Genomic DNA, 27,870 nt, shown 5'->3' with positions numbered 1-27,870 from the left:
GAGTCTGCGGTATTCTGTGACAGCAGCCGTGACAGTCTGAGACAATGTCTCAAACCCTAATGCAGTGACCATGTCACTCTCGCCCTCCTTAGCCCAGGACTTGACACTGTGCCTGGGGTAGAGGAGACCATGTCCCTACCAGCCTCACTCACATGTGCCCAGTGTAGCAGGAAATTCCAGCTGCCCACGTAGGCCACTGTATACCTACTTGGGGTGGCAAGTGGGGAGGGGCAGGTGCAGCAGGCATGGAGGCCACCTTCAGAGTCTGTTCTCCTGGTAAGAGGTGCCCTTTGGCCACCCACACTCCCATACGGGGTTACTGTCTACAGGCAGGGTCCTGCAATCTCCATGGCTAAGAAGGTTGAGTATCCTCGATGCCTTGAGCATCAGGCTGCCGTGTTGGCAGAAGAAATGCTGGTGGGAAGCAGAGGGGAAAGCAGGAGTGGGCAGGTTTTCCGGAATCTTGGGAAATACCCTAAGTGGATAATCTGGGAACTGTGGGAGCACAGGGACTGGAGGAAGCTGCAAGGAAGGCTTCTTAGAGGAGGTGATGCTGAGGTCCCAAGGATAAGCAAAGGACTGCAAGGAGGGACTGGCGCAATTGGAGCGGTCCACGGCGGGCCCGCAGGCGGCCAGCCCTCAAGGAGTCCCCATCTCATCTCATGTGGATGTCAGATGGGCCAAGAGCAGGCCTAGACTTGGAGCTGGCAGAGAGGAGTCAGTACCAGCTGGTATCCAGGGCTCTATCTAGCTGGCTTCCCAGAGGAGAGGGGCACGGGAGGGTGGCCAATGACTCAACAGCGTGCCCAAAGCTGCAGGGTTGCTCCTGGCTGGCATCAGGTGTGTCCGGGGGAGCATTCCTACTTTCCTTACCATCATCCTCCCTGGGGAGGGCAGTGCCTGAGGTCTCTAGCCCCAAGGACAGCAGGGACGTTTTCTGGCTGGGGCAGTATCCTTAGTGCTTCCAACAGTGTGTGCGAACCCCCGGGAGACAAAATTCACAGGGCTTTGGCCCTCCTTGTCCCTCTTCCCAGAGCTCCGCTCCCTGTGTAACTACACGTTCTCTCTGCTTAAATGTCTCCAGGGGAGGCCCTCTCAAGCCTCCATTTCAAAACTGCATCCCTGATGGATGAACTTGCAAGGATATCACAGGAATGTGATCAGCCACATTCAGGATGGAGGAAGTTCAGTCCACAGAGCCAACCACTGTGCTCTTAAGAAAAAAGAAAAGGTATAGGGAAAAAGAGGAAAGAAAGGCTGTTACAGGTTGAAACCCATCAACTGAATGTAGTGCGTGGACCATACTTAGACCGTGATTCAAAGAAATCAAATTTAAAAAGATTCCTGGCAGAGTTCTGGAGATGGGTTGCACAACAATATGAATATACTCACTATGTGTATTTCCCACAATCAAAATATTAAAAAAAATTTTTTAAAGATGTTCATGGACCAGCTGGGGAATGTGAACACTGAAATGGATATTAAGTGACATTCAGTTCAGTTCAGTCGCTCAGTCGTGTCTGACTCTTTGCAGCCCCATGGACCACAGCACACCAGGCCTCCCTGTCCATCACCAACTCCCGGAGTTTACTCAAACTCATGTCCATTGAGTCAGTGGTGCCATCCAACCATCTCATCCTCTGTCATCCTTTTCTCTTCCTGCCTTCAATCTTTCCCAGCATCAGGGTCTTTTCAAATGAGTCAGCTCTTTGCGTCAGGTGGCCAAAGTATTAGAGTTTCAGCTTCAACATCAGCCCTTCCAGTGAACACTCAGGACTGATCTCCTTTACGATGGACTGGTTGGATCTCCTTGCAGTCCAAGGGATTCTCAAGAGTCTTCTCCAACACCACAGTTCAAAAGCATCAATTCTTCAGCATTCAGCTTTCTTTATAGTCCAACTCTCACATCCATACATGACTACTGGAAAAACCATAGCCTTGACTAGACAGACCTTTGTTGACAAAGTCTCTGCTTTTTAATATGCTGTCTAGCTTGGTCATAACTTTCCTTCCAAGGAGTAAGCACCTTTTAATTTCATGGCTGCAGTCACCATCTGCTGTTACTTTGGAGCCCAAAAAAATAAAGCTGCCATTCTTTCCACTGTTTTCCCATCTATTTGCATGAAGTGATGGGACTGGATGCTATGATCTTAGTTTTCTGAATGTTAAGCTTAAGCCAACTTTTTCACTCTCCTTTCTCACTTTCATCAAGAGGCTCTTTAGTTCTTCACTTTCTGCTATAAGGGTGGTGTCATCTGCGTGTCTACAGTTATTGATATTTCTCCTGGTAATCTTGATTCCACCTTGTGCTTCATCCAGCCCAGCATTTCTCATGATGTACTCTGCATATAAGTTAAATAAGCAGGGTGACAATATACAGCCTTGAAGTACTGCTGTTCCTATTTGGAACCAGTCTGTTGTTCCATGTCCAGTTCTAACCGTTGCTTCCTGACCTGCATACAGATTCCTCAAGAGGCAGGGCAGGTGGTCTGGTATTCCCATCTCTTGAAGAATTTTCCAGTTTATTGTAATCCACACAGTCAAAGGCTTTGGCATAGTCAATAAAGCAGAAATAGATGTTTTTCTGGCACTCTCTTCCTTTTTCGATGATCCAGTGGATGTTGGTAATTTGATCTCTGGTTCCTCTGCCTTTTCTAAAACCAGCTTGAACATCTGAAATTTCATGTACTGTTGAAGCCTGGCTTGGAGAATTTTGAGCATTATTTTGCTAGCATGTGAGATGAGTGCAATTGTGCAGTAGTTTGAGCATTCTTTGGCATTGCCTTTCTTTGGGATTGGAATGAAAACTAACCTTTTCTAGTCCTGTGGCCACTGCTGCATTTTCCAAATTTGCTGGCATATTGAGTGCAGCACTTTCACAGCATCATCTTTTAGGATTTGAAATAACTCAACTGGAATTCCATCATCTCCACTAGCTTTGTTTGTAGTGATGTTTCCTAAGGCCCACTTGACTACACATTCAAGGATGTCTAGCTCTAGATGAGTGATCATACCATTGTGGTTATCTGGGTTGTAAAGATCTTTTTTGTATAGTTCTTCTGTGTATTCTTGCCACCTCTTCTTAATATCTTCTGCTTCTGTTAGGTCCATACCATTTCTATCCTTAATTGAGCCCATGTTTGCATGAAATGTTCCCTTGGTATCTCTAATTTTCTTGAAGAGATCTCTAGTCTTTCCCATTCTGTTGTTTTCCACTATTTCTTTGCACTGATCACTGAGGAAGTCTTTCTTATCCCTTCTTGCTATTCTTTGGATTTCTTCATTCAAATGGGTATATCTTTCCTTTTCTCCTTTGCTTTTTGCTTCTCTTCTTTACACAGATACCTGTAAGCCCTCCTCAGACAGCCATTTTGCTTTTTTGCATTTATTTTTCTTGGGAATGGTCTTGATCCCTGTCTCCTGTATAATGTCACGAACCGCTGTCCATAGTTTATCAGGCACTGTGTCTATCAGATCTAGTCCCTTACATCTATTTCTCACTTCCACTGTATAATCATAAGGGATTTGATTTAGGTCATACATGAATGGCCTAGGGATTTTCCCTACTTTCTTCTATTTAAATCTGAGTTTGGCAATAAGGAGTTCATGATCTGAGCCACAGTCAGCTCCCGGTCTTGTCTTTGCTGACTGTATACAGCTTCTCCATCTTCGGCTGCAAAGAATATAATCAATCTGATTTCTGTGTTGGCCATCTGGTGAGGTCCATGTGTAGAATCTTCTCTTGTGTTGTTGGAAGAGGGTGTTTGCTATGACCAGTGCGTTCTCTTGGCAGAACTCTATTAGCCTTTGCCCTGCTTCATTCTGTACTCCAAGGCCAAATTTGCCTGTTACTCCAGGTGTTTCTTGACTTCCTACTTTTGCATTCTAGTCCCCTATAAAAGGATGAAAAGGACATCTTTTTTGGGTGTTAGTTCTAAAAGGTCTTGTAGGTCTTCACAGAACAGTTAAAATTTAGCTTCTTCAGCATTACTGGTCAGGGCATAGACTTGGATTACTGTGATATTGAATGGTTTGCCTTGGAAACGAACAGAGATCAGTCTGTCGTTTTTTTTTTTTTTTTTCCAGTCTGTCGTTTTTGAGATTGCATCCAAGTACTGCATTTCGGACTCTTTTGTTGACCATGATGGCTACTCCATTTCTTCTAAGGGATTCTTGCCCACAGTAGTAGATATAATGGTCATCTGAGTCAAATTCACCCATTCCAGTCCATTTTAATTTACTGATTCCTAAAATGTCAGCATTCATTCTTGCCATCTCCTGTTTGACCACTTCCAATTTGCCTTGATTCCTGGACCTAACATTCCAGGTTACTATGCAATATTGCTCTTTACAGCTTCGGACCTTGCTTCTACACCAGTCACACCCACAACTGGGTGTTGTTTCTGCTTTGGCTCTGTCTCTTCATTCTTTCTGGAGTTATTTCCCCACTGATCTCCAGTAGCATATTGGGCACCTACTGACCTGGGGAGTTCATCTTTCAGTGTCCTATCTTTTTGCCTTTTCATACTGTTCATGGAGTTCTCAAGGCAAGAATACTGAAGTAGTTTGCCATTCCCTTCTCCAGTGGACCACATTTTGTCAAGACTCTCCACCGTGACCCATCTGTCTTGGGTGGCCATATACAGCATGGCTTAGTTTCATTGAGTTAGACAGGGCTGTGGTCCATGTGATTAGATTGCTAGTTTTCTGTGATTGTGGTTTCAGTCTGTCTGCCCTCTGATGCCCTCCCTCAGCGCTTACCGTCTTACTAGGGTTTCGCTTACCTTGGATGTGGGGTATCTCTTCAAGGCTGCTCCAGCAAAGTGTGGAACTGGAGTGGCAGCCAGCCTAGAGGAGATACCCCATGTCCACGGTCAGTAGCAGTGGCCGGGAGGAGATACCCCACATCCAAGTTAAGTGACATTAAGGAATTATTAATTTGGAAGTGCAATATGGTATGTTTTACTGAAAAGAGTTTGAATTTCTGAAAGATACAAACAGACTTATTTACAGATGAAATGATAAAATATCTGGGACTTGTTTTTTTAAAAATTGTTGTTGCTCAGTCCTTAAGTTGTGTCTGATTCTTTGTGACCCCACGGACTGCAGCATGCCAGGCTTCCCTGTTCTTCACCATCTCCTGGAGTTTGCTCAAACTCATGCCCACATGTCCATTAAGCCAGTGAGGCCATCCAACCATCTTCCTCTCCCCTTCTCTCTTCTCCCCTTGCCCTCAATCTTTCCCAGAATCAGGGTCTTTTCCAATGAGTTGACTCTTCCAATTAGGTAGCCAAAATGTTGGAGTTTCAGCTTCAGCATTAGTCCTTCCAATGAATATTCAGGACTGATTTCCTTTAGGATTGACTGGTTTGATCTCCTTGCAGTCCAAGGGACTCTTAAGAGTCTTCTCCAGCACCACAGTTCCAAAGCATCAATTCTTCCGTGCTCAACCTTCTTTATGGTCCAACTCTCACATCCATACATGACTACTGGAAAAACCATAGCTTTGACTATACAGACTTTGTCGGTAAAGTGATGTCTCTGCTTTTAAATATGCTGTCTAGGTTTGTCATAGCTTTCCTTCCAAGGAACAAGTGTCTTAATTTCATGGCTGCAGGCACCATCTGCAGGAATTTTGGAGTACAAGAAAATGAAATCTGCCACTGTTTCCACTTTTTCCCCATCTATTAAAAAGCTGGCTGAGTTTTAAGCCAGCTTTTTCACTCTCTTCTTTGGTCTTCATCAAGAGGCTCTTTAGCTCTTCTTCACTGTAAAAATCATTCATTCATTTATTTTGGCTGTGCGGGGTCTTCATTGCTGCATGGGCTTTCTCTGGTGGCAGAGAGAAGGGGCTCCTCTCTAGTGGCAGTTCGCAGCCTTCTTGTTGCAGTGGCTTCCTCTCTCATTGTTTCTCTAGGCACACGGGCTTCAGTAGCTGCAGCTTGTGGGCTCTAGCGCGCAGGCTCAGTTGTTAATGCTCGTGGGTTTAGTTTCTCCAAGGCACGTGCAAGCCTCCCAGACCAGGGATGGAACCTGTGTCCCCTGCGCCGGCAGGAGGATTCTTGACCACTGTGCTACCAAGGAACTGCTGAGACTTGCTTTTAAATAATCTGGAAAGGAGGAGAAAATAAAGATAAACCCAAACTGGCCATATTTATTGAAACTGGGTCATGGATACTTCACAGTTCATTATTCCTTCTCTCTCTTCTTTTGGGTGGGTGTGAAAATGTCTGTGATTGGGAATTCTCTGGTGGTCCAGTGGTTAGGATTCTATGTTTTCACTGGACTTGATCCCTGGTTGGGGAACTAAGATCCCACAAACTGAGAGGTGAGGAAAAAGAACGCTGTCCATGATCATGAAAGAAAAGAGAAAACAATAGTGCCCTTCACCCGGTGCTCATCTCTGCTGGACACCCGGAGAATTCTGAGTTTGCGTCCAGGGTGTGGGGACAGCTGCAGCACCGTCTCCTGTTCATGACTATATTCAAAACACCTGAACAGCGAACACCTCGCTTCCAGCTGACAGCTGTGGCCCCGGGTCGGAGTGGCCCCTTGAGCCTGAGCTCTGAAGAGTGCAGTGATCTTGACCTTGGAGGACTAGTCCCTCCAAGGCCAACCGCTTACGCAGGAGGATGTGTGTGGGCAAGTGGTCAGATCAGAGAGAAGGAGCAGAGGGGTCAGGGCAGAGTCTGGAAAGGAGAAGCCCCTCCTTATGCCCTGTCCCCTAGGGCAGCCCCAGCTCATGTGGACATCACATCCTGTCACTGCTTTTATAGCCTCCAAATACCACGCCCAGCCTGAGCCAGGGTCAGAGGTCAGAGTGAGGCCAGGGCAGCAGGCAGGACCCACCCAGGAGCCCAGGCCCCTTTCAGGAGAAAGAGGTCGGTGAGGAACAAGACTCCCCACACTCCCAAATCCTTCAGCTTGGTCCCCAGACATCATTGCTGGAGACAGGTGTGATGAGCACCCCTCATTGTGGTGAGCCCCTCCAGTGGGCACTGCCATGCACAGGGCATGCTCCTAGCAGGGAGCCTCTGGGAGTTGGCACAACCAGGGCCCTGGGCACCACGATCACGGTCCTGGAGCAAAGGAGGTATGAGTGGGCTTCCCCGGTAGCTCAGTGGTAAAGAATCTGCCTGCCAATGCAGGGGACGCAGCTTCGATCCCTGGTCTGGGAAGGCCCACGTGCCTCGGAGCAACTAAGCCCGTGTGTGCTGCAACTACAGGGCCTGTGCTCTAGGGCCCGGGAGCCACAATTGCTGAGACTAGTGCCCTAGAGCCCACGCTCCACAAGATAAGCACTGCGATGAGTAGCCCGTGCACCACAACCAGAGAAAAGCCCTTATGGAAATGAAGATGGTACAGTCGAAAATAAGTAAATAAATGAAACTAAATGGTGTTAGTGCTTGTCGTTTTGAATGCGCTTCCTGATTCCTGAGTTCACTCCCGCCCCAAACCTACCGAGGGTCCCCAGGCTCTCTGGAGGGAAGACAGGCCACGGGGTGCTGGAGACAGCAGCTCTGTGGTCAGACAGACATGGGCTCGGCCAGCTTCTGCTGCTGTAATTGCTCTGGGGTGGCAGGCGAGGTACCATGTGTAGCTGGAGGCACCTGTTTCCTCATCTGTATCACAGGCACAGCATGAGGTGACTCACCCTGGGGACCAGGGCGGTGTCCTGCCCATCCCCGCAGTTCCTGGCACTGGGGCTGCCCGGGGCCTTCATTCGTGGCTGTGCAGTCTGACCCTGCAGGGTGCTTGGCCTGGTCTGGCTCCGTGCTGCTCCCGCTGCCGCAGGCCTCCTAGAGGTGGGGCCTGAGACCAGAGGCTTTGTTGTTGGTGTTGGGGAGGCCCAAAATGGTGACTTTGCTTCCTGTCTGGAGGCGGGTGAGCTCTGACCATGGAAAGAGGTCAGAAAGGGACTGGCTGGATTCAGTGGTGTGAAGGCAACCGGTTCCAGGGAGGTGGGTAACAGACACACAGACTGCGGTGGGGTCACCTTACCTGTCAGCGCACCTTCAACGGCAGCTCCCATCCTGCCCTGGGGTCAGCTGGGTGCCCCCCACAACAGACTGGCTGGGGGGACAGACAGAGAGGCTGCGATCCCCTCAGAGAGGCTCTCCCACTCCAGACCTCCCCACACCCCGGGGTGTGCAGGACTTCCCAGTTCACCGAGGGCTTCCCAGTCTCATTTGAGCCAGATTGCAGCCTGGCCGTGCATGTGCGTGTGCGCATGAGTGAGAAAGCTGGGGTGGGGGACACTGGAAAAGGGGGGGTCAGGTTTCAGGAACCACAATCTGGACCAGAGCCATGATGGAACTGGGGGCTACAGAGGTGCCCAGCCAGTGACCCCCATTGTCCATTCACAGCTCAGCTTCTCTTCAAGGGGAGAAGTGAGTGCTTCTTCCCTTCTCTTGGTCTGGCTCTGCCCACAGGTCTCCAAAAAGAGCTCCCTGACCTGGACTCCAAGGAAGGCAGTTGTGAAGGGTGGCAGGTGGCCGACTTCAGAGCGCAAAGGAGTACTGGGGTCTAGGGGCCCGGGTCAGGGGGTTGGGTGGCGGCACCCTTGTCCTGATTCTTCACTTGGTTGTGGCTGGACTTCAGCATCGAACCTGGAGAAAGCTGCCACCATCAGCCCCTGGGTCACTGATATTTGCAAGGGAGGCTTTCTTGGTGTCGCAGGCTCTAGGATGGTGACTCTGGCCCAGGTGGTGGACCCCAAGCAATCCTTCACGGGTGTTCAGAAACCTTCTTCTTCATTCTGGGTGAAGCCATGCCCCGGGCTCCACTCTGCCTCTCCCTGGAAGCCCAGAGGTGCCCACCGGCAGCTTCCAGCCACACCAGCTCATAGAGTCCCTGGGGTCCCGGCTGAGGCTGGGCAGATCCCTGCCACCTGAGATGTGGGGGTTAAGCCACGGAAAAACCACACCACCAGCAGTTACTCCGCCAGCTACCTCATGAGAGCAGAGGACCACATTCTGAGGACCAGCCCACACAAGACAAATGTTGCAAAGGAACACACCAATAGAGCACTTCATAAACATTTATTGAGCACCTACTCTGTGCCAGGCCCTATGCAGGACACTAAGAAGATGAAGTCAATGCAATCCAGCCCTCGCCCAGAAGGAGCTCACAGTCTAGCGGGCGAAACCTTCAATCGTAATTAACAGCTGCAAAGATGCATTTAGCTTCACAATTGTACAATGAACTTTTCTAAGTTCTCCCAATTGTCAACACCCAACAACATAACCACGTTGTTTTAAAAGCACATTGGCATAAATGTAAACAGTCACACCATTGAAAAGACAGACAGCAACCACCTGCAAAAATTCATAATCTGTGTTTCAGAACCAGACTGTCAGCATTATTTATTCCTTCCTATTTGGTAGGATACAAGTTCTGCCAATTTGCAGAAATAGTGGGAGAGACACAGGGGAGTTCCGTGGCCCTCATGCACTAGTGGAGTCGCCCGACACAAGGGGTCCTGAATCCTTGCTCGGTTTTCCTCCATCACACCACACATCTGGTCTCCTCTGGAAAAGGGCCCCTGACATCCTCAGTCTTTCTCCCGAGCTCATCAGATGGGGAGAAAGGGCCACACCCCATGAGCCAACCACAGCTGGTTGGGCGCACGGGTGACATCAGCTCAGACAGACCAGCACCGCCTGCTCAGCCGACTCCCCCTGGTTTAGGGACCAGCTTTCCGTTCAGTCTCAGAACCTGCTGGGCTGTGTTGTACGAGACCCGTCAGAAGCAGTGGAGCCGGGGCCGAGGGTGGACGGCCCTATTCTCCCACCCACCCCTGGATTCTACATGGGACAGTCAAGTTAGGGATCGGAGAGCTCTCTGTGCCTCTCTTGAGAGCCCCATCACCAGAAAGGAAGAACACAACCCTATGCAAGTTTGGCTGGTGGCCGTAGTTTAGGAGGGAAGGGCTTAAGGAATGTGGGGAAGAGATCCAAAGTGGATTATCTCCTGGTTCAGGGAACCTGAAAACCAGGCAAAGGCTCGCTGTAATTAAGCGGAGATGGGGGCTGACCTGCTTGCCTTTCTTCCTGGCCTGGGGCGGGGTCGGGGGGAGGCATCGGTGCCCCTGCACGCTGGCCACAGCCAGGGCACTCTGGAAAGATGACCTTAGGTCTCAGCTCCTCCCTGGCACCCCAGAGTGGCCTGTTTCCAATGGAGATTCACCAAGTGAGTCAGAAGGTATGTGTAAAAGGCGCTCCTGACCCCATCTGGAGGGTAAGGGTGAGGGGAGGGGCTGAGGCGTCCATCTGACAAGGCCTGCCCCCACCCTGTGCCAGCGCCAGCCTCCCAGCCGCAGCTTCTGGCCCACACCCAGGACCCCCTCTCAGCTCTCCTGCTTCTCAGGGTCGCTCTAAGGGGGCTGGACAGATGGCTAGCAAACCCCTCCCCCCAATGATGGCCCAGACAGAACTCTCTTCATAAAAAAAAATAATTTATTGTCAACAAAGGAGATATATACAACAGGAAAAGAGGTGAACAGGAGAGTGAGTGACCAGTCGGCCACCTGTGGGGATGGAGTGGGAAGAGGTAATGGAGGCCTCCTGCTCTGGGGGCCTGCGCAGGGGGGAGGGGAGGCGTCCCCCGAGGTAGTGGGGCTCAGTTCACAACCACCTCCTGTGTAAGGCACTGTGCCAAGGGAGAATGGGGGGGGCTGAGAGGGTGGGAGGAGGTCAGGGGGACAGTAGAGGTCGGGGTCAGCAAAAGGATCGGGTAGGTGTTCTCCACAGGCCCAATACCCTACCACACGACAGCCATGGGCGGTCCCCCGCCTTGCCCCCAGGAGACGTTTTCCCAGCGCCCCAAGTCATGGCAGATGCTACCCACCTTCCTCTCCTCCATCCTGCTTTGGCACCTGGTTCTACTCTATCAGGCGGCTGAGCTGGGGGGCTCTGCGTGATGAGCCCAAGGGGGACACTGCCTCCTCCCTCCCTCCCTCCCACCCCAGAAAAACAAGAACCTACAGGCCACTCCCCGCCTCTGGCTGCGCCCCCACAGTGCTGCTGGATTCTGACAGCACCGCGGGCCAGTCTGGGGCGTCACCTGCTCCCACTCCCTTGGCGCCCTGGGGGTGCTTGGACCAGTCTTGCAGGAGGCTGACTGCTGGGGGCTCCTCCAGTCGCACGCGGATGACCTGGAGATCCAGCGTCCCGCGAAGCCCCGGAGGGGGAGCTGGGCAGGGGTGAGGGCAGAGAGCAGAGTCAGGGCCCTCCAGACCATCCGGCTCAGGGATGTTCCTGGAAGGTCTCTAAACCACACCCCCCTTTCCAGGCCTTCCATTCCACAGCTCTGGAGCTGCAGTCAGAGGGGAAGCCCAGGGACAGTGGGAGGCCTCGCTCCTGGTTCACCGGAGGACCAGCGCTGACCACGGGGGCATCACGCCTCCGGGGCATCAGCCACCGGCCCTCTGCAGACTCCCTCCTGTGTGTATTCCACACATGGATGCTTGGTGCTCGCCTCCGCTCCCCTCACCTCTGTATCTCCAGCTGACTCTGTTTCACCTAAACTTACTGGGCATCCTAGCCTGATGGGCTCTGCCCTGCATGGGCAGAGGTGGTGGGATGGAGAACACCCCAAAGGAAAGAGAAACAGGGCTCTGCCCTGGTGAATATGCAGGGAGGAGGAGGGAGCGCTGCACGGAGGGTCCTGGGGTTAACATCCAGCTCTGCTTTGCAACCCCGACCAGGCTCTTTACCTCCCGAGTCAGTACTGACCATGCAGGGGTCACGTGCCCACATGATCAGCATGAAGCTACTCACAACAGGCAAAATCGGATCTCAAGATGGGAAAGCGGACTGCTGACAGCCCCGTCAGGAAGCAACCCCACCCAGCGCACTGCACAAGCAGGTCCAAAAGTTACATCAAAAAGCAAAACCAGAAAACATAAAATAGTGACTGCAACTGTTGTGGTGTCTGTTACTTGTGGTTTTTGCCTTTACTGTTTCCAGAGACTTAGTGATTTGGCAGGGAAAATGGGTACAATTTCACTGTACCATTTGCTGGGATGTAAAATGACTCAATGGCTGCCACTGGGTTGTGCAACTGAACAAACTCTGCTTTGTATTCACATGAGCTGGTTTGTCTTCCTGACACACTCTACACTCCTTGAGGACACGTGGGGCCCACTCGCGGGGCTCTTTAATTCAACAGTAACTTACCGGGCAACCACACTGTGCCCCACGCTAGTCTAGCTGCTGGGGGTTCCCCAGGACACGGGGCGGACTAAGTGGCCTTCCTGGAACTTATGTTCCAGTGGTGAGAGCCAATCAACAGGACAAACAAATCAAAAATGCAATGTGATACACATGCATGGAAGCAAAGTGAAAAAGCACAGCAGAGAAGGGGACAGGAGGGTTTCACAGAGGTGACCTGGAGGTGACCCGTGAGCAAAGGTGTACAGGAAGTGAGGAGTCCGCACTGTCGAGCTGGGGAACAGCATTCCTGGGGGAGGAAGAGGACGTGCGGATGCCCTGGAGAGCGGGGAAGGTGAGGACCACCAGGCCCCCGAGGACTCTGACTTTTCTCCGGAACGTGACAGTGACGGTGCTGAGGGGCTCTGAGCAGCAGTGCTAGGATCCCACTGTGTTTTCAACAGCGGCTCTGGCTGCTGTAGGAGACTGACCCAGTGGGCGCTGGTCAGAAGCCAGGAGACAGGCTGTTAAGGAACCATGGATGAAGGCAGCAGCAGTAGAGATGGTGACACAGTTTGTGTGTGTGTCAAACCTGAGCATCCTGGAGGTGGGGCTAACGGGATTTGCTGACAGACTGAAGTGGGGTCTGAGAGAGATAGATGACTCTGAGGCTTTGGTCCAGGCAAGCTGAAGAACGTGGTAGCCAGCTTCCCAGGGAAGTGAAGCACGGGGAGGTGGGAGTAAAGAGGCTGGGGTAAGGGGACGAGACTGGGGGTTCCATTCAGAAACACTGTCAGAAACACCGAGTTTGGGGGATCTTTTATACAACCAACCAGACACATCAACTACACAAGAGAGAGGCTGGAACCGAAGGGACAGGCCCAAGGCAGAAGGGAAGGTGGAACCATGACACGCTTCGAGTCTGGGATCACCCAGGGTGTGGGTACAGATCCTGACTAACAGTTGGGTCCTTCATTCATTTGCCAAATACACAGACAGCACCCATTCTGGGCTGAGCACTGGGGATATTACTGTGAATGAAACAGGCAAACTTCCAGACCCAAGGAAGCATAATACTCTAGAAACAGGAAGTAAAACCACCATATGATCCAACTTTGAGAGCTGGAAGCGAACAGCAAGAGAGGCAGGGGCAACCCCCTCACGGTGCAGCCAGAGAGTCCAAGGGCAGCATGAGCCTCCAGAAGGAGGGCAGGACAGGCTCCGTTTCTGCCGGATCAGGAAAGACAGGGACTGACCACTGGGTCTAACCTTATGGACGTCAGTGGCAATCTTGCCAAAAAAGACATGTAGGTGGTAAGCATGAGTTTGAATCTAGTGGCTTCCAAAAGACAGACTGGAGATGGTAGAGAAAAGCTCTCCAGCTTTGCTGAAAAGGTTTGGGGACAAATGTGACAGAGGCTATGATGGATGAGGGTTATGAAGGGAGAAATAACATCTCTATGTAAGCTGATAGGGAAGACCTGAAGGAAAGAATAGCTCGTGGTCCAACAGAGGAGACTTGATCCCTGGCCCTCACGGCAGGCTGGGTGCTGCACGGGCGAAAACACACACGGGCTGCCCGAGGCTCAGTTTCCTCAGTTTTCTGTAAAACGGGGGCTCAGCACCCCAAGCCCAGAACCGCCCCCACTTGCCTCCTGGCCCAGCCCAAATCCCTCTGCTCCCCCAGCTTCAGCCCCCTTCTCTTCCTCCACACTTGTGCATATGTGTGCAAATGTGAGCACCTCCTCTAGGGGGTGGCTGGGACCCATCTCTCATTTTTCACTAAGGCTCATCTCTGAGCAGAGACTCTGGAAATGTCACCACCAGAGTGACAAATGAAAGCAGTTGCCATCCACTCATCTGTCAGTAAATCTTTTCCAAGGGCTTTCTTTGTGCATGCCCTGTTCCAGGTGCAGAGGATACAGCAGTGAACAAAGCCTGCCACTCATGAAACTCACACACACACACACCCCACCCCCCGCCATCTTCTCCTTGGTCCAGTCTCTCTCTCTCACACACACTGTCTTCTTCTTGGTTCAATCATACACACCCCGGCCCCCGCCCCTTGTCTTCTCTTTGGTCCAGTCTCTCTCTCTCTCTCTCACACACACATTCTTCTCCTTGGTCCAAAGCCCCCCCATCTTTTCCTTGGTCCAGTCACACACACACACCCTGTTTTCTCCTTGGTCCAGTCTGTCTCTCTTACACATACTGTCTTCTTGTTGGTTCAATCATACACACACACACCCCTTGTCTTCTCTTTGGTCCAGTCTCTCTCTCACATACACACACACTCTTCTCCTTGGTCCAGTCACACACACACACACACACACACACACATTCTTCTCCTTGGTCCAGTCACACACACACACACACACACTTTCTTCTCCTTGGTCCAGTCACACACACACACACACACACACACACACTTTCTTCTCCTTGGTCCAGTCACACACACACACACTTTCTTCTCCTTGGTCCAGTCACACACACACACACACTTTCTTCTCCTTGGTCCAGTCACACACACACACACACACACACACACTTTCTTCTCCTTGGTCCAGTCTCTCTCTCTCTCTCTCTCTCTCTCTCACACACACACACACACACACACACACACACACACCCTGTCTCCTCCTTGGTCCAGTCTCTCTCTCTCTCACACACACACACACACACACACCCTGTCTCCTCCTTGGTCCAGTCTCTCTCACACACACACACACACACACACACACACACACACACCCTGTCTCCTCCTTGGTCCAGTCTCTCTCTCTCTCTCTCTCACACACACACACACACACACACCCTGTCTTTTCCTTGGTCCAGTCTCTCTCCCTCTCTCTCACACACAGACACTTTCTTCTCCTTGGTCCAGTCACACACACACACACCGCCCCCCCATCTTTTCCTTGGTCCAGTCTCTCTCTCTCACACACACACACCCGTCTTTTCCTTGGTCCAGTCTCTCTCTCTCTCTCTCTCACACACACACACACACACACACCCTGTCTCCTCCTTGGTCCAGTCTCTCTCTCTCTCACACACACACACACACACCCCCTGTCTCCTCCTTGGTCCAGTCTCTCTCCCTCTCACACACACACACACACACACACACACACACACACACACACTTTCTTCTCCTTGGTCCAGTTGGGAACACACTGGTCTAGCTGAGGTATTCTAAGCCAGATCTCCAGGTCTTATTCTAATTAAACACCAGGAAGGCTTCTCTCCACTACTTGCAAGTGGGTCCTCAGGGCTCACCGCCTCTCCTGGCCTGGATGCCCTCATCCTCCAAGGCCCGGGAACGTCCAGCAAACCTTCCCTGACAGCTTTACACACATGGCCACCAGTTCAGCTGACCAGTGACTTCCTGCCAACTCCCAACTTCTAAATCCTTGATTTTTAATTTTCTTTTTTAAAATGGTAGGCTCTCCAGTCCACCAAGACCTTTGGAGAACTTCAAAAAAATTATACAACTCAAAGTAGAACATTCTGGTTGAAGCCTCACATGTTTCTGAGAAATCTGAGCTCTGGGTTCTTAAAACCCAGAACCGGTCTGCACTCACTAGTCTGGAGCCATGCTGTGCTCAGAACCACCGTGGGCACCCTACGCGTCTGTTATGTGCTGGTGTGGGCCCCTCAGAAGACTGGGAGTCTCCTGGGGCCAAAGCTTGGCCACTTGTGTCATTTCTCAGGGCTTCTTGGGTCAGGCTGCAGGCACACATACTGCCATGTCTCTCGCCATCTCCTGCGCTTTCTGGACTGTCCGGAACCTCTACAGGTCCCTGCCGCTGCCAGAACATGGCTCAGCGCCTCCTTCCCTTTCAAATCATTCAGACAGCTGAACCCCGAAGTCTCAGGTTCTGCCCACTCACCCCAAACGAACCTGAGACCTCAAGGATGCTCTTCTCAGCTACTGGTCACTCCAGATAGGTGGAGTTTGGGCACAGGGTACCCCAAGGCTCGAAATGAAGCCCCCGCCTTCTAGAATGAAACCAGAAGACCCACCAGCCAGTGGGAAAGGTCAGCTATGTACAGCAGGGGTCCGCTGACAATACGAGGGGGACCAGGAAACACACGAGTCTAGGCACAGTGCGGTCCTGGGGAGGCAGGACTGTAAGGTGACTCAAGCTGAAACCTGAGACAGTTAAAACCTCACAGGGGTGAGGCCCGCCTTCAGACTGGAAAAAGCAGAACCCCTTTGGGTAAAAAATAAATAGATCGGAGAATATGGGCATCTATTTGCACACAGAGCTTTGTGAGAGGTTGGACGGATACAAGCCAAATTTTTGACAGTGGTCAGTGAGCGACGTGGGCTGAAGGGAAGTGAGGCTTTGTCTTATGCAAAAGGCACACCTCCTTTTCGGGAGCCCTGCTCCGGGGAGCCCCCAGCACCCGGTGTACCATCTTTCTCAGGGCTCCAACTCCACGCGCCTGCTTCAGGCAGGCCGGGACGAGGTACTCTGTACCACATTCACTCCTTCAAGAACCACTTTCTGCACCCAAGATGCTGCAAGCAGGGCCTGGCCTGGCGAGATGGAGAGAGAGGAACCAGGCTCAGCCGGTGCCCCACTGGAACAGACCAGTGTCAGCTCAATTCTGCTACTGCCACGTTAGGTGACTGTCCTAGCAAGAGTACCAGTCCCCCAGAGATGTCCACGTTCTAACCCCCAGGGCCGTGAATATGATATGCTCACGGTGGGGAGAATTAAGGCTACAGAAGGAACTGATGTTGTCAATCAACCAACTTTAAAATTAAATGGAGCCTTGGATGATCCAGGTGGGCTCAGTGTAACCACAAAGGTTCTTAAAGGGGAAAGAGGAGGTCGAAGGGCCAGAACCAAAGATGGTATCCCAAGAAAGCCTGGCCACGGCTGGCTCTGAAAATGGAAGGTGAGCACAAGCTGAGGAATACAAGCAGCCGCGAGAGGCTGGAAGAGGCAAGACTCCCTCTTTAGGAGGCAGAAAAGAACTGGCCCTGCCGACACCCTGCCTATAGCCCGCTGACACCTCCCGTACCAGGCCTCTGGCCTCCTGGACTAAAAGGCAGTGTATCTGTGCTGTTGTCAGTCACTGAGTTTGTGGCAATCTGTTACAGCAGCCATAGGAAGGGAACACATGGACGTGGAAAAGGAACCCCCTCTCCGAGACTTGGCCTGTCCGTTCGGAAAAAGACACTTTTATAAGCGCCAAATGAGCTGCATATAAAATTTTCTTAAAATCAGAGAACATATATAAACACAAGCGCTCACTGCTATCACCAGACATACCCTGAACTGAGGGTCTGTGGCGCGTTGACCCCCGTCTCCTGTTATCAGTCCCATTTAGGCCCCTGGTGGGCATCTCAGGCTCTAGCTGGAATCAACCGTGAGCGTGGTGACGGCTGTCGGGCTTTGGGAAACACTGGCCTAACTCAACCTAATGACCAGGATGCTCCCAAGGAGCGTGCCCAAACCTCAGCTCTCGGGCCGGCTGCCTGCCCTCAGCCCAGCCACCCGGGGACGTGGCCTCCCCAACACTGCACACCTGCCGCCCCCACTCAGGTGCTCACCTGGGGAGGGGCTTTCCGGCTGGAGGAGGCCTCCTTCGGCCCCTCTCCCCTCTTTGGGCAAGTCTCTGCGGTCTGAGGCCCTGAGCTGGGTGTGGGAGAAGAGCTGGAGGGCGAAGCCGGCCGGGAAGCTGCCGTCCGTGAAGTGCCGGACCTCGGCAGGAGCAGCGAAGGTCTCCGTGGGCGAGTCTGGTGAGGGGGGGTCTGAAGGAAGGACAGGATCAAACTGTGGGCCTCGTCTGAGGTGCACGTGACCCCTGCCACCCCACCCTGACCCCTCCAGCCCCAGCTTCCCCCTGGAGCCCACACTTGCTCCTTCACCTGGGTCAGGGTCTGGGTCTAGGTCCAGGGTTTTGGTCATAGGCCTGCCTCTTTTCTTCCTGACCGGCTCTTCCCTAGAGAGCTCCTTGCATCTCTGACCACGGGGCTTCTTGATTACTGGCTCTGGGACAGGGGTCACTGCAAAAGATAAGAGCTTTTTAAGAGGCCTGACTCCCGCAATCTCGGAGCTGCAGGGTACCTGCCGAGCAGCCTGTCTCCACCCAGCTCACGGGGTTCATGACACCCTCACCCCAACTTGGCCTCACTGGCTTTGGGATGACTGACCGGGAAGTTCCAGAGGGCGAAGTCCCCTGGGCCGGGTCCTCCTGGGGAGGGATGGGTTGTCCTCGGAGTCAAGGAGAACGACGATCTCTGCTGGCATTCTGGCAGGGTCCGGGTCGGAGTCCTGGCCTGAGTCTGAAGCAGGCAGATGCCAGTGATCAACCACAAACTCCAACTCTCCCCTCCGCCCCCACCTCTGTCCCCACTACCTGAGTGGTGTGTGGACGTCTGCTCCGCTCGAAAGTCTTGCACAAGGGCCGCCCCCTCGCTCCAGGCCTCCAGGATGTTGCTCTTCTCAGAAGGGCTCAAGTCCAGGGTGTGAGGATGCTGCTCCAGGATGTGGGCGCGTGCCGTGTCTGCCGAGGGTGCCTGGATCTCGGCTCCACACACCATGCACAGCGCCCGCCCGCTGCCTCCCGGGCTGTTCCCCACCAGAAACTCCTGCTCCCAAGACACCTGCTGCTTGGGCTCCTCAGAGCCATCACTGCCCGCCTCCAGCAGGCTGGGCCTGGGCGGTGGGGTCTTTTCCTGCTGGGCCACTAAGGAGGAGAGGAGGGGGAAGGTGTTATCAGTAGAGGTGCCCACACCAGCAAGAGAGACCAGGGTTCCCCAAGCTTGGTGGCATGTGCAAGGAAGGACCCTTCCCACCTAGTGTCTCTTTTCTCCCCGCTCTGGAGCCCACAAGACACTAGCCACAATAAACACAGCTGACATGCCACCACATCCCGCTAGCCCAATCCAGTCTCCGACCACAGGTCCAACAGGTTTTTCCAAAGACTGCATTCCAGCATGGCCCGGTCTGGGCACACCTGTTCAGGCCACCCCGTCAGTCTGGCAAATTCCTTGACTTCTTTCATGGTCCTGTTCAAATCCTCGGCCCTGTGAAGCCTTTCCAACCACCCACCCCTGGCAGTTGACTATATCCACATCTGACTTCTGACAGTGCTCACTTCCTCAAAGACAAGAACAGCAAACTTTGTCATCTTATTCTCCTGCAGGGCTTGGCATGCAAGGGAGGAGATGCTCGATGAGCTTTGGGTCAGCAAAGGGCATCCAGGCCTGGTCCTCCACTTGTTGGGGCCCCGTCAAGAGGCCTCTCCCCCCAAATCCTTGGCAGCAGTGACCTTGTCCACCCCCAAGGGTGGACCCAGCACCATTCTCTCTGCACATGGGATCATAATATTTGACAGGGTGGGAACCGTTCTCAGCTTAGCAAACGATGCAGGCTCAGATCCTTGTGAGTCTGGCAGCTCAGAGCTTTTAATCCTTTGTGGGTGCACCTCTCTCCCATCTGAGAGGATGGGGCAAAATACAAACATGGGAGGTTCTAATACCTGGGGACTTCCTGGAAGAGGTGGCATTTGAAACAGGTCTGAGAACTGGCTTGGTCTCAGAAGGTTTAGCTCCAAGGCTGGGCGGTACCTCTCCCCCAGGTGACGGGGGCTGCAGTTCTTTCCCACCACTCCTCCAGAATAGCTTTGTCAAGGTCACCACTGCGGTGACCCAGCGATCAACGCTTCAACTTCATCCCCTGGCAGATCACTTCTTCCATCTTGATTTTTGTCACCTGGTTTCCAGGGCATTACCTTCTGTTGGTTCTTCTCTAACTTCACAGGGGCTCTTTTTCGGGCACCCGTGCCAGTTCCTTCTCTAGGAGAGAACGGTCTTCTCACCAAGGCCTCTTTGCCGTCCCTGAGAAAGTAGCCAGCAGCCCCACCTGAGTGTCCTGTTCCCCTCACTTCATCTCCTCCAAAGCCCACAAGGCTGCCTGACGAAACACGTGCTTTCCTTGTTCCCTGTGTCTCCTCACTTGGCCGCAGGTCTGTGACAGCATGGGTTTTTTGATCCTTCGCACCTATATCTCCAGCAACTGGCCCAGTGCCTGGCATGCCGTGGCATTCAGCAATGTCTGGTAAGGATCAACTCAGTCTCCAAGCTGGAATCCCTGGAGCATTCCATGACTCAGTCCTAGGACCCCTTCTCTATCCACCTCCTTCCTCTGGTGGTCTTGCTCCAAAGCCTGCCTGTTGACAACTCCCATGTTTACACCTCTAGCCAGCCACTCCCAAGAAATTTAGATTCACGAGTCTTATTTCTTATCGGACCTCTGTGCTTCAATGTGCATCTCAAACTTGTCTTGTTCAAACTGCAACCTCCTACAGGCCTGCCCCTCAGTCTTCCTGTCTCAGCAAATGGGAAGTCCATCCTTCCAGTCACTCAAGCCAAAAACCTTGAATTTGTGTTTTTCTTACCCCCCTGAACCAAACCTTTCAAGAAGCTTGTTTCAGGATCTTTGCAATTGCTGTTCTCTCTGCCTAAAATGCCTTACCTCCAATTATCTACAGGGTTCCCTTCCTCACTTCCTTTGGTCTGTGTTCGAAATTCACCGTATTAAGAAGACTTTCCTGACCACTTGATACTCCAAATAAACCATTCTCACTCTTCTTATCTTGATTCAGTGTTCTCTGAACTACTCGTCACCATCTGACAAGCTGTACATTTATCTGTATTCATCTATCTCTGGTCATTAATATATACCCACAAGTTCCAGAAGAGCAGGGTTTCCACTTTGTTTACACTAATTAGCATGCCCAGCCTAAAACAGTGCTTGACATGCAAGTGTGCGTGCTCAACTGTGTCTGACCATTTGTGACCCCGTGGACTGCAGCCTGCCAGGCTCCTCTGTCCATGGGATTTCCCAGGCAAGAATACTGGAGTGGGTTGCCATTTCCTGCTCGAGGGGATCTTCCCAACCCAATGATCAAACCCACATCTCTTGCATCTCCTGTACTGGCAAGCAGGTTCTTCACCACTGCACCACCTGTGAAGCCCTGACATATAAGAGGTGCCCCCAAATACTTGTTGCATGAATCCACTTCTCTGGGGAAGAAGAATGCTCTCGCAGTTGTTGAGAGGGTTAACTGAGACAGTCTGGCACTGAGCACTCAATAAATGGTACCAAAGGTAGGGAGAGAACCTCTTCCGGATGGAAAATGCTTTATTTCCCTCATTTTAAAGCCCTCCAAAAAGGAAGAGGTGGTGGAGGGACACGTCATTATGTTCTGCTTTAGCTAAATGAACGGCATTGCTCTCAAGCTTTTTCGGTATTGTCCCCACTAAGAGAAGAGGTATCCAGGAATGCAAAGATCTGCATTTTCATGAATAGTATGTCTTCCACGAAGGTGGCCCTTTGTTTTCTTAGGGCCCTCAACATCCTGAGGGCTGGAAAAATCAGTGGAGGAGGAAGGGAAAGTGAGTGCTTACACATTGCTCTTCAAATCCCCTCTCGAGGCCCATCTCCCTCTAGAGTGGCGGAGGGCGCCTGTAGCAAACATTTATTTTCCAAAACTGGGTGCCGTAAGCAATCCCTTTCACCCCTCTAGCGCCAGAATCTGACACCTGTGGCTTATGCGTGTGCAAGGCCTGGGGATGGTGGCGGGGAAGTGCAGGAAAGCTTTAGGCTTGGAGGGCTCTTAAAATCCACCTCTCGGCGGGCTACACCGGCGCCTGCCTCCACCCACCGAGTCGCTCCGAACCCTGAGGGGAAGGGCCCCTGCCTCCGGCCTGGAGGCCTTGACGCCCCTCGGCCTAGAACACAGCCTGGCCCCTCGGCCTGCCTCTGCCTCCCCGGGCGGAGTGCCCGCCAGCGTCACCTCGAAGCCGTCGAGCAGGGCCCGGGCGAGGGGGCGCTCGGGCACCGGAACATCCGGAGCGCGCCGGGCGTGGATCGAAGGCTCCAGACCCCGGGCAGGGGCGGGGGAGGGGGAGTTCGGGGAGGCCTGAGATTCCAAACCCTGGTGTGGGGGTGGAGCAAAAGCGCGCCAGGGCCTCAGACTCTGGGAGGACGGGGGCGCCCGGGCCTCAGGCTGGAGTCGGTTGGGCACCAGACTGGAGGTGGGGGAGGGGTACCCGGACCCCCGACTGAGGAGGGGACGCCGAGCCCGGACCGTGACGCGGAAGCGGGATTCCCTCCCCTCCTCACCTCTGAGCATCGGCTCGGGCCGCGGAATTACGGCCACCACCATGGCCTCCTCGTCATCCTCCCCTTCCTCGCATTTGAGCGTCACCTCGAAGCAGTCGAGCGCGGCGCCCTCAGCCTTCAGGGCCATGGCGCGGCCGGGGGGGGTGGGGCGGGGTGGGATCTTGGTGACCGGACGCCGAGGACGGGCGCGCAGGCCTGGGCGCCGAGGGCGGCTGCCACTTCGCGCCCCGTGCAGCCCCCTCCCCGCCGCCCGCCGCTCGCCGGCCCGGCCTGCGGACGGGCGCGTCTGGGTCTCCCCGAGACCTACACAGTCGGGACCCCGGGGTGGGGGGGAAGGGCTCAATCCGGGGCCCCAGCCCCCCGCCGCTCCCTTTTATGGAGGCTCATTGTCGGCGCCCGCCCGGCCGGCCCGCCGCGGGCCCGCCCCCTACTCCGCGCGGCCAATCGCGTGTGGCCCCGCCCCGGGCACGCGGCTCCGTTAGAATCCCTGGGACCCGCCGGGGGCGGGCAGGGCCGCGGGCTTCCGGCTGCCGCGGGGCGCAGAGGTGGGGGTCGCTGGCCCGCGGGAGAGGACCCTGAGCTTCTCCCGGCCGGGAGCGTCCGGAGCCGGCCAGCCGAGCCTGACGGGTCTCCCGCCATTTGAGACGCCGATCGGGCACGTTGCCTGCACGTAGAGCGCTACCAGGCGCCCCAGGGTTTTGATAACCCCGACTCTAGCCTTTCCCTGAACTAGCCTTCCTCGGCCAGAAGATGCCCCCGGGTGAGGGAAGAACCGGTAGGGGAGCGGAAAGGGCTTTGGCGTGGGAAGAGTAGAGACTGAATTCCTTAAGATTTGCCAGCTCTGAGACCTTGGCTACGTTATCTCTTTTCTTAGACTATTTCATCCTTTATTAAAAAAAAATTGTGGAGCCTTCTGGACAAGGATGAAGATGCCAAGTGGAGTGTTTTGAGCGCGCGTCAACAAGCCGAGGGTTGTGATTTCCACCTTTTAAACGCGAGTCCAGACATCGTGCTCCTCCCCTCTAAGGTCACTCGGAAGCCCTTGAGAGCCCCGGACCAGAGTCCAGTTGCCATGACGCTGCTGCATCATAACTCCGGTCTGGCTGAGCTCTGACCTCTGCGACAGAGAATGGGCATCTCCGTCTGCTGTAGAAGCCCTCGGGAGAATTCAGTGGAGGACATGCCTGACACTGAAAATCCCTCTTAAAATGCCACTGTACCAGATCAGAATAGAGGAGATCAGAATAAAGGTATTACTGTTTACCCTAATTCTGTCTTAAGGTTGTTCGCTCCCTTGGCTGCAGACCCCTTCCTTGCCTTTCTGCTCTGCTCTGTATTGCCCTGCAGGGTGCAGTTTCTCAGGCTTCCAGGACAGCTGCCTTCATTCAGCCTTGGGTTTGGCGAAACGGAGACAGAGGCAGGAGACTGGAAGGTAAAAGGCAGGAAAAAGCCAGGTTATTTCTCTTCCTCGTGGTTCCAACTTCCCAAGGGTGACCCTCTCCCCCACTCTCCCTTAATTCCACCCCCTCCATTTGTCCCTCCAGCTTAGGAGTGTGGGCAGCTTCTTGTTTTTGCTAATCTTTGGGTCGCCTCATTGTCCCCTGTTGGGTTTCTCAGCCCTGCCATCACCTGTCATTGTGTCACCAATTCGGGGCACTGGATTTTCTGGCTTACATACTTAGAGTGGTTCCTGTTTGCCTGGTTGGACCGTGAGTGATACACCCAATATTATACCAGGCACTTTGTAGACATTATTTCTTAGACCTCACAAGTCTTAGGTGGTAGATTGTATTGTTCCCATTTTACCTAGCAGGAAGTTGAGCCTTACAGGGTTTTATTACTTGCCCAAGTTAATCAGCATCAATCCTATTTCATCAAATCTAGCATGAGCATTTCTCCCTGCATTTTAACATCTTTGCAGTGGGGGTACTTTTTTCTCTAATGGACACCAGTGTGAAGTTTTAGGACTATCAAGAAAGTATAAGATGGCCCTTCTGATATTCGGATAGTGATGATTCCAGCAGAACCTAAACCATTGCTATTTTAAGAAGAAGAGGAAGAAACAGGCCCAAAATGGAGCCATTTGCCCTCAGGACAGCAAATCAAGTCTTAATTGCAGTTTCATTCTTTCCCAGCAATGTGTTCTATAAACAGAAAATCTAAAATTTCCTGATCAGTACTAGTCAGGTAATCTGCATAAAAGACCTCTTCTGTCCCCTTTCCCCTGAAAAGAAGATAACCTGGACTGAAAAAGTTCTTTCTTTGCTAATAACTTCCCCACTCACCCCTCCTTCCTTTTGTAACCCCCGCCTTTTTTTTAAACCTTTCCTTTTTTTGTACAGTTCCTTGGAGCACTTTTCTGTTCCCTAGATGGGATGCTGAGTCATTAGATAAAGCCAATTAAATATTCAAATTTACTCAGTTGAATTTTGTTATTTATCAGTGCTTAGAATGAGACATGCTTAGATGCTCACATGGGGCCACTTTGTGACCACAAAAATGACTTGGCCTTTCTCTGAGTGATTCGTGGTGGTTTTTTTTTTTTTTTTTTTGGTTTGGTTTTGGTTTGTTTTGTTTTTGCCACACCACGTGGCTTGTGGGATGTTCCCCAACTAGGGATTGAGCCGGGCCCCCAGAATCAACCACTAGGCCACTAGGGAATTCCCAATTGGTGCTTCTTTACGGAAGATACAAATCTAGCCCTATTTGAATCTTCCTGCCTCCTAGGTAAGCATTATAAAGATAACCAGTCTCTGAATTGCCCCTGCTTCTTGACAGCCTTCAATCCAGACATAGTCCCCACTTCCCTATTCCCTCCACAGAACCAGGGGAAAAAGCCCACATTTAAGGACACACACAGGATGTTCTCAGGATAAGCTCTCCTAACTGCCTGCTAGTTAAATAAGTCTGACTTTTTTTGACTACAGGTGTGTTTCTGGTGGTCTTTAGTCAAAGGCTTTGACAACCTTAACCAATTTATTTTGCTTCTATTTTCCATTTTTATACATATAAAAAGTGATACATGATAAAAATCTATGTCACTATGTCAGTCTCAAAGAGCTCTTTAAATAACTAAACAATTCCAAGAGGTAAGAAATCATTGTGTCAGAACTTGGCAGCATTTTTTATTTTTAGGGTTGCCTAAAATAATGGTTCTTCTTACATCTTGTGCTCTTTTGAGTGAAATCCAGTTGCAAAAGCAGGACTCAACTCCGGTTCTGCCCATTCTACCCATCCACTGGCCTTGCTCTATCCACTACAGCACCACGCTGCCTCACTGGGAACTTTAAATAGTTGTTAAATGAATGAAAGGGTAGGTATTATTAGCTCCGATATATGCATACAAAGAAACTAAATCCAAGAGAAATAAGTCACTTGAGATCAAACAGCTTGCAAGTCACAGAGCAATTCTGACTGCAAAGCCAGGGCTCTTTTCCATCATACCTACTGCTGAGGGAGCCCTCCCTGCACAGAGCATCCGAGGGGAAACTCCAGGACCAGCTTAAATGAAGCTGTTACCTGTTCCCATCTGTCAGACACACAATCCGTGCTGAGTCCTTTGTGAAGGAATTGGGACTTTAATTGCTGAGTTGGGCTGTGTGGAGGAGAGAGGGTAGAGATTTACTAGGCAAATATGTCTGTAACTCGTGAATTTGGCCTTGGATTATGAGATTCCTAGAGCAGGGGAAGGACAGACTGGAGATTAGAGACATGAAAACAGTGGCCTCTGTCCCAGTAGTTAGCTGTTCCAGGCCATTCCTCACGTCATCCCCAGGGCTGGAGGCCCAAGCTGGGATGAAGCATTGCCTTTTTTTTTTTTTTTTTTTAACTTTTTAAAAAGATTTAAGTATAGTTAATTTACAATGTTGTGTTAGCTTCAGATGTACAGCAAAGTGATTCAGTTATGTTGTTTACTGGTGAAGTCCTGTCTGACTCTTTTGTGACCCCATAAACTGTAGCCCGTCATGCTTCTCTGTCTCTGGAATTCTCCAGGCAAGAATACTGGAGTGGGTTGCCATGCCCTCCTCCAGGGGATCTTCCTGACCCAGGGATCAACCCCATGTCTCCTGGAAGTCTCCTGCATTGCAGGTGGATTTTTTACCATTGAGGCACCTGGGAAGCCCCGATTCAGTTTTATATATATATATATATATATATATATATATGTTTTTTAATTATATTATTCTACTTGCATATATACTCTCTCAGATTCTTTTCCATGATAGGTTACTATAAGACATTGAATGGAAGCATTTCCTTTTGATTCAGCTCTTACTGTTGGCATTTGGGGCCTTGGTGATGAGGGGACAAGGAGTGGGCTGCTGTGGGAAATAAAGCCAGCCAGAGCTCTAAGTGAAGAGACGGCTGTTTGAAGGCTAAAAGTGGGTGTGTGGGGCTGCACTTTAACTTACTTGGCATTCTGTACTCATAGCAACACTTCTGTTTGAAACGCGTGTTCCAATCACTTGTCAGCATCTCCCAGTCTCTCGGTCTGTGGGTTGCCAGAGGGCAGGTCCATTTCTCATCCATCTTTCTAGTTCCAGCCCTGTCCCTGGAGCTGTGGCGTTAGCACCAGCTTGGTGTCTATACTGCAAGGGTCTTGTGCAAACAAAATGGGCAGGGGGCAGGGTGGGGGCGTCGGGGAGCGGCTTCCCTGGTGGCTCAGTGGAAAAGAATCTGCCTGCCGAAGCAGGAGACTGGAGTTTGATCCCTGGCCCGGGAACTAAGCCCAGGCACTGCAACTATGGAGCCTGTGCTGTAGATCCCAGGAGCTGCAACGGCTGAACCCTCGGCTGCAGCTACTGGGGCCTGCACGCCCTACAGCCTGTGCTCAGCAACAAGAGATGCTGCCGCGATAAGAACGCTGAGCACTGCCACTGGAGTGCCCCGCTCATCACAACTAGAGAAAAGCCCAGGCGGCAACGAACACCCAGCACAGGCAAATAAGGAAATAAACAGAAACCAAAATGGGGGATCTATTGGCTCATGGGATTCAGGGAAGGGCTGAACACTCGATCATGCAAAAGGCGGGGAGACGGGCAGGATGCGAACACCACCAGTTCGATCTTTCCATCCCTGGTCTCTGCCTTTTTCTGTGCGTCAGCCTTATTCTCTCCTTGTAGATGGCTTTTTTCCCACATAGCAGATGTCCCACCATTTCCCATCTACTAGCTTCTGTGCTTAGTCACTCAGTCGTGTCTGACTCTTTGCAACCCCATGCACTGTAGCCCACAAGGCACCTCTGTCCATGGGGATTCTCCAGGCAAGAATACTGGAGTGGGTTGCTATGTCCTCCTCCAGGGGATCTTCCCAACCCAGGGATCGAACCCAGGTCTCCCAAGTTGCAGGCGGTCTCTTTACCATCTGAGCCACCAGGGACTGGGTACATTTCAAACCTTGTTTCTCCTCCACTGCCCACGTGCCCCTTGGGTGCCAGGCACTGTAGAACACACTCCTATCAGCAGAAAACTTCTGATCCTGCACTTTGGTGTCACAAAGTGAGCTGAATTTGCTTAGTGGCCATTCGGGAAATTTCTGGAAGCCATGCCCACTCAGGACCGTTCTTAGTA

The 27,870-nt window shown here is 52.1% G+C and overlaps 2 protein-coding genes across 4 annotated transcripts in view; one reads left to right on the top strand and one right to left on the bottom strand.

The window, feature by feature from the left end:
• Positions 1-10,439: 10,439 nt before the first annotated feature.
• On the bottom strand, positions 10,440-22,701 carry SPINDOC (spindlin interactor and repressor of chromatin binding). Its single transcript, XM_070457534.1, has 6 exons — positions 22,301-22,701; positions 18,528-18,857; positions 18,322-18,453; positions 18,037-18,174; positions 17,719-17,919; positions 10,440-11,193 (listed from the first exon to the last, which is right to left on the bottom strand). Exons 1-6 carry the CDS (start codon positions 22,425-22,427, stop codon positions 10,982-10,984), a joined length of 1,140 nt encoding a protein of 379 aa, XP_070313635.1. The 5' UTR covers positions 22,428-22,701; the 3' UTR covers positions 10,440-10,981.
• Positions 22,702-22,793: 92 nt separating this feature from the next.
• ZFTA (zinc finger translocation associated) overlaps positions 22,794-27,870 on the top strand; it is a 50,067-nt gene continuing 44,990 nt past the window's right edge. Inside the window, exons 1-3 of one of the 3 annotated variants that reach the window (XM_070457531.1) lie at positions 22,794-23,060; positions 23,175-23,550; positions 23,648-23,732. In XM_070457531.1, the coding sequence (XP_070313632.1) occupies positions 23,509-23,550; positions 23,648-23,732 (127 nt within the window). In that variant the 5' untranslated portion in view covers positions 22,794-23,060; positions 23,175-23,508. Of the gene's footprint in view, positions 23,551-23,647; positions 23,733-27,870 lie in introns of all 3 variants that reach the window. The other 2 variants (XM_070457530.1, XM_070457529.1) reach the window with 2 other exon arrangements.

The sequence above is a fragment of the Odocoileus virginianus genome, chromosome 28 (genome assembly GCF_023699985.2).
Source record: "Odocoileus virginianus isolate 20LAN1187 ecotype Illinois chromosome 28, Ovbor_1.2, whole genome shotgun sequence".
NCBI lineage: Eukaryota > Metazoa > Chordata > Mammalia > Artiodactyla > Cervidae > Odocoileus > Odocoileus virginianus.
Note: the sequence above shows the minus strand (reverse complement) of the source record. Positions and strands in the feature narration are given on the sequence as shown.